The sequence below is a fragment of the Kryptolebias marmoratus genome, linkage group LG2 (genome assembly GCF_001649575.2).
Source record: "Kryptolebias marmoratus isolate JLee-2015 linkage group LG2, ASM164957v2, whole genome shotgun sequence".
NCBI lineage: Eukaryota > Metazoa > Chordata > Actinopteri > Cyprinodontiformes > Rivulidae > Kryptolebias > Kryptolebias marmoratus.
Genome location: NC_051431.1, coordinates 16,806,790 through 16,812,789, shown reverse-complemented (window position 1 = coordinate 16,812,789; position 6,000 = coordinate 16,806,790). Strand labels below are relative to the sequence as shown.

Genomic DNA, 6,000 nt, shown 5'->3' with positions numbered 1-6,000 from the left:
GGGAGTTCCCCCATGATGGAGGCTGAGAAGAGAAATAAGAAATGAGAAGTGAAATTTAAAACGCAAATCAGAGGGGAAAGAAAATTCCAAAAGGAGCAAAGACTGAAACGGAGGAGGAACAGAGCCTGCTTTGTTGTCTCTCTCTCTCCCACCCAGACCTCCTCCTGTTTCGGTCACGTGAGCCCTCAGACACTCAGAGGACACGCCGATCCAGGATTTCCACAAAACGTTAGCTTGCATCCGTCTCTGGGGACCTTCTTACCGCACTGCGTGATGTAGTCGATGCAGCTGAGCACGATGACGGGGACGTCGGTCTCTGTGAGCTGCTGCTGGCTCAGCGTGTCCCCGCCACTCATCCCTGCGGCCTGGATGGCGCCGCACCAGCCGGCAAAGTCCAGCTTCCGCTCTCCCTCGATATACAGTGTTCTACAGAGCGATAGAAGTACACACAAAAAAGACAAGATCGGGAGAAAAAAAAATATGGTGAAGAAAGCAGGTGAGAATCACTGAAATGTTTGCCCGTTAATAACTAAATTATTCTTAAAAGTATCTTTTATAAAACTGTTTGAGTGTGGAGGTACAGTAAGTAACGCATCACCATATCCTGCTCTGTATATCACTTAAGACACAAGTGTAGCTTTTTCTGTCTAAAACATAACACAAAACAAAACTAGATTAAAGTGATGGTTGAAAACTTTTGAAATGAGGTTTTGAGGAAAGATTACAAAAGGTTATCATCCTACACGGTGGAAATGGGTCTTTGAATGACCTCGGTTTGGAGAAAGAAAGTTTCATTCTGACTGAACTGACCGACATATGCACATGAAGACACAAAAAGGGCTTCAAGGTTGGAACAGCTGTGCGTGCACACGCACACACACACATACCTCTGTTCTTTTGCATCTTACAAGTAAAGTTTTATAACAACTTCTTCCCTCATCCGTTTAGCAGAGCAACACTTGAAGGTTCCGTTTTGATGAGAACCTCGCTACACATGGTGTCAAAGTAGAAGTAGCTTTGTCGCGCCGTACTCACACACACACCCACACACACAGAGCTACGCCACACATCAATCACACAGCTACAGCTAGCTGTTACAGCTGCTGTTTTGGCTCGCCTATTACTACAGAATTCAAGGTAAGCAATCATGTAATGCAAAAATAACAGCAATGTAAATTTGTTCTTTTTTAATGACGTTGTCAAGAACCAGTATGACATTTTTAAGATTAGAGTTTTAGATGATATCAATCCACTTTGGTCTTCTCTCTGTTCTGACTAGCTGCTAGCTCATCAGTCCAGTCAGAGTTAAACTCTCCTCCCCCAATCGGAGGTCATTCAAAGAGAGATCAACTACACTTTAGACATTATTTGTTCTTTATTTTTCCACAGGACACTACTTTAAATGATCCAAACTAATCACTTTTAACATTAAAAAAAATTCCTTTTTTAAGCAAATTAACTAATCAAATTTTTGTCAGTATTTCAGGTTAAACAGTTTTATATATTTTAGAGTGAATTACAAAAACGAGCAGAACAAATGGATAATTCAGTGAGGTAAACTTTAGCAAAATGACGAATGTTGTTATTCATGCGTCTCACCTTCCCCTCTCCACAAGAACCAACACTTCACTGTCTTGCTGTATTGCTATAAAATTAAAAAATACAGTAATTATTATTGTGCACGCATGGAGCAAGGACCTTTGCAAGGATTTGTCTTTAAGCCGGTCACTCACAAAGTTCATTCACTCTGCGCAGGTGGATCTCCTCTCCCTTACTGCCCTCCAGGTAGAAGTGAAGCGTGGAGCCTACAAGAGCGAACCACCCCACCTTGGACTGCTGGAGGTTCAAGCCGTCTTTGCACTTCAGCCGTCCAATCCGATCGAAACTAAGGCGCAGCAGAGGCTCTGCGGAGGTTGGGATGAAGCTCTGTGGGGGAAAAAAACAACACTGGTATATATATTGGTGAAATACATCAATGGTAGGAAGATAGAGTGAAAAGAAACTCTGACTCAGGTTATAATGTTCATAATATTAACATGCAGGAGCTGATGTTTGTTTCCTGTCATGTTTCGTCTTTACTTGGACAGTTCTGTAAGAAACCATCCAGAACTAGCCGTGTTGTTTCATGCAATAGACGGCTCTTTTGTAACAACAACATGGCATTTTCTCTCTAAATATCTGGAATATTTCCTTCTACAATCCTTAATGAACTCTCCAATTTCACTAAAAATAAAAAACGACAAGCTCACTGTACACCATGATTTGCTCGCCTGAGGACGGAGAAAATGGCGTTACCTTGGCGAGGCACTTGACCCACTCCTTGTGGCCGTCTGCATCATCAGTGCCAAACAGATAAAGTCGCTCGTTTTCAGAGTACACTTCAAAGGTATGCTCGAACCTGGGGTTGAAAGGAGATCGAGAAAGAGTGAGTGAAGGCAAAACAGAAGGTTGAGTAACATGTTAAAGTGTTTAGTTGCATTCTATAAAGCCTTGTAAAATAAAAGATAACCAAAGGGACAGTCTAGTCATTTCTGAAGTGGTGTTCTGTGAAACAGTTCTCAGTAGTACCTCCTCGTCAGAGTATAGCGTGTGGAAAAAAGGGCAAAAGTCTTCATCCAGGCAAGGCTAATGGTTAACCAAACAAGGGCCTTTTTTTTCATTTTTCAAGTTCATGAAACAGCTCCCTCAAAAAACATACTGGTGAGAAAAATCGCTGATATTAACCTCTACCATTTTGTATGAAACCATTTGTTTAGTTTGTTGCTGTTTTTGTAACCAAGTAACATCCGTGTTACTACACAAATATATTTGTGCAGAGCATAGTATCACAGATTATTATAACTATTTAACAGTATATCACTTCAAATATGATCATATATTGCTTTAAGTGAGTGGAAAACAGACTTATGTGCATGCGTGAATACCCATGTTTCTTGGATGGGATGACAGCCAAACAGACCATCTCTGACGCCTTTATCACCCCGTTAGGGTTGGCGTTCTTGTCACTTTCATAGTAGCTGAAGATGCCATCGTTTAACGTGCACCAACGCCGACTGAACTCTGAGCAGATGGGGGAAAAAAGCAGGCGTTTATTATGCAATTATCATGTTAGCAGTGAGGTAAGATATAACTTTACAAGACAGTTTATTCAAGATAAATCCTGTTTAATACTTGCAGGAAGAGCGAGCATTAGCGCTACAGTTTTTCCACGTACCTTCTTTGGGCTTGCATTCTGTGACCGCTCGAGTCATGGATGCGGTTTTGGACAGGAAGCCATTGTAAGACACACAAGGTGACGGCTGGTAATGTTGCAGATCCATGCCACTGTCCACTGGTAACTGTGGCAGCTCTACGGAAGAAAAAGAAAAAAATGCTAATGACTTCGACGACTCAACAGACCGAACCTGTTGATCATGTGTTTCGGAATGCAGCACAAAGAAAACAGCCCAACTCCCTCTTCTGCCACTGCAGGGTGACACAGAGGCAATGAAAAGACAAAGAGATATAACATCAGCACAGAAAATGCTACTTTTTCCATGTAATTATTTGGAAACTGTCAATGTCACAAGATCAGGCATAATAGAAACTGAAGGAATAACAATAATATATTCATATATCATCATATAAAACTAATAGTGATCCAACCTTGAAGCTACAATGCAGAAGGCAATTAGCAGCTTGTTTCTTACAGAGCTGATTTCTGTTGAGGTTTCCTAAAAACCCTTTTTCAATTCTAACCTAAGCACAGACAAAAACAAAAGCAGAAGTGATTCTTCAGACCCAACCTTCCCCGAGCGCACGGATGGCGTACCTGTGTTGAGGTTATGTCTGATTAGTTCGGCCTGCAGCGGTTGCGAATGTGAGCTGGCGATGTTTTCAAGGGTGGGACAACTTTCCATACCAGTCGGGCAATTCACTTCTGCGCCGCAGAAAATCAGGCTCAGCGTCTCCAGCAGATCGCTGCACTGCACATTTATGCAGAGGGCCTGGGGAGGAGAAGACACAGTGAAAAACAGGTCGCTTCGGAGAACGTCTGCAACGAGTCTTACTATGTTGCACCTGCATGTACCGTCTAGTCAAAATCATTAGGTACAGTTTTTTTTTTTCAGTGTTGGGACTACTGTGACCTAAATGACTGAGACACTAAACTTCACAAACGTAGACAGAACACACTTAACAAGCTCTACAGCAGTAAAGAAGTGATGTTAACACTGATATTTGCAGTTTCGAAGCACAAATAATATTTACATGCCTTCTAATGCCAAAATGTGTACCGTACTATTCCAACAAAAAGTAAATGGTGGATTATTTTGGACTTAAATTGTAAACGTGGAGCTTACTTACATTAAACTCTGAGACAGAACAACCAATAAAGCGCAGTAATGTGTTTTAAGTCTTGTACAAACTTGTAAATGCTTAGAAAAATCTACAAGAAGCTCATTTAACAACGTGAATGTCTGAAGACCTTTAGTAATTACTGCTTTCTAAACTAAAAAACAAAAACAAAGATCCAAGAGAAAAGTAAGTTAAACTAGTCTGAGAAGTACTAAAATCAAGAGAAAACAACAATCACTAACATCAAAACACCACAACAAAGAAGGTTTTCCCACACGAACATTAAACGACTGTTTTGGTAGCTATGATGGATTAGCATTAATATTGGTTTTATATTATTATGACGAACAAAAACAGATGTGTGTGTGTGTGTGTGTGTGTGTGTTTGTGTGTTTGTGACACTACTACTAACAATAAGGGCTTGGGAGTACAGCTGCACAGAAAGGACTTTAAACCTTAAAATAAAGAAAGGAGAAGGTGGAAACGCAGAATCCTGACAAAGTTGAAACTGTGGAAAAGATGTGCAGTTTTTTTTTTTTAAAGAAGAGGGGAACTTGATTCTGATTCATGCAAACACACACACACGTCTGTATTGTGTTAAAACCAAGAAGTTTTTTTTTTGTTTTTTTTTTAAGTCTGGTCGAGAAATTCCACAACACTCCGTCACACACAAACTGCACCCCTCCTCTAGTTAAGCTCCACTGAGCCCCGACACACATCCAAACAAACAAACCAATTAACACAGATTAAAGTTGCACAAGAAACTCCCACAACACACACAGAAGTCGCCGAGGCAAACTGCTTTGCTTTGTTTCGCACAGCTCCGAACAAACAGCTGCGGCCTGCCGTCTGAAGACGTCCACACGGACATTCCTGTGCTGTAAATCACAGTGTGAGCCGTATGAACCCTACAGTGCTTGGTTAGTCCATCTGTAATGAGCAGAAGCTAAGTTTTTATCTATAGGCTGACTCAATACATGAAGTGCTGATCAGTGGAGTGGATGGCACTGACAGTGACTTGTTTTGTTTCCCCTCCTCTTCCATACAATCCCTCGATTATCTGTTAAGTAATTAAGTTAAGTAACCCAACAACCCAAGATGTCATAAGTATGACATTAATATCAGTTGTGGACTAATGTTTGAACAAAGACAGATCTGACAAAGGCTCTAAATTGAGAAAACTTTAAATTAGACGACGCTAAAACACATTAAATAGAAACACAAACAGACGTTTTAATGTAAGGTTTACGTCAGGCCTGAAAGTGGCTCTGGGTGATAAAGGAGATGAACAAGCGATGTTTGGCAGTAACAGAAATAAAGCCAAAACAAACTCAACTCGTTAACCTTTAATGGAAACACAAATGCAGGATTCCCTCGGGGAGCATTCAAGACAATTTGATGCATTTTTACATTTATATAACCACTGGGACTCTGTAGAGAAGAAATAAGGAACAACATCCTGTAATCCCTGATAAATTTAGCCTATTTCACAAGAGAAAATAAAGCTGCTTATTTTGATGACTTCCATGTTTTTTTCCCCTCACTCTGACCATCAAGTCTGTAAAGCAGCACTGGGTGAATTTAGTATGGTCCAGAAACATCAATATTTCTAATCAATCCGTGCAGGCTGTTATATATTCTACTACAGACCTACAGATGTAAAAA

General features: G+C 40.6%; 1 protein-coding gene across 6 annotated transcripts in view; it reads right to left on the bottom strand.

The window, feature by feature from the left end:
* LOC108240482 (arf-GAP with Rho-GAP domain, ANK repeat and PH domain-containing protein 1) overlaps nucleotides 1–6,000 on the bottom strand; it is a 55,724-nt gene that overhangs the window by 12,410 nt on the left and 37,314 nt on the right. For all 6 annotated transcript variants that reach the window (XM_037979217.1, XM_037979223.1, XM_037979220.1 and 3 more), the window contains 7 exons: nucleotides 3,812–3,986; nucleotides 3,215–3,349; nucleotides 2,925–3,060; nucleotides 2,296–2,398; nucleotides 1,734–1,926; nucleotides 1,600–1,645; nucleotides 263–426 (listed from right to left, as the gene is read on the bottom strand). In XM_037979217.1, the coding sequence (XP_037835145.1) occupies nucleotides 263–426; nucleotides 1,600–1,645; nucleotides 1,734–1,926; nucleotides 2,296–2,398; nucleotides 2,925–3,060; nucleotides 3,215–3,349; nucleotides 3,812–3,986 (952 nt within the window). The remainder of the gene's footprint in view (nucleotides 1–262; nucleotides 427–1,599; nucleotides 1,646–1,733; nucleotides 1,927–2,295; nucleotides 2,399–2,924; nucleotides 3,061–3,214; nucleotides 3,350–3,811; nucleotides 3,987–6,000) is intronic.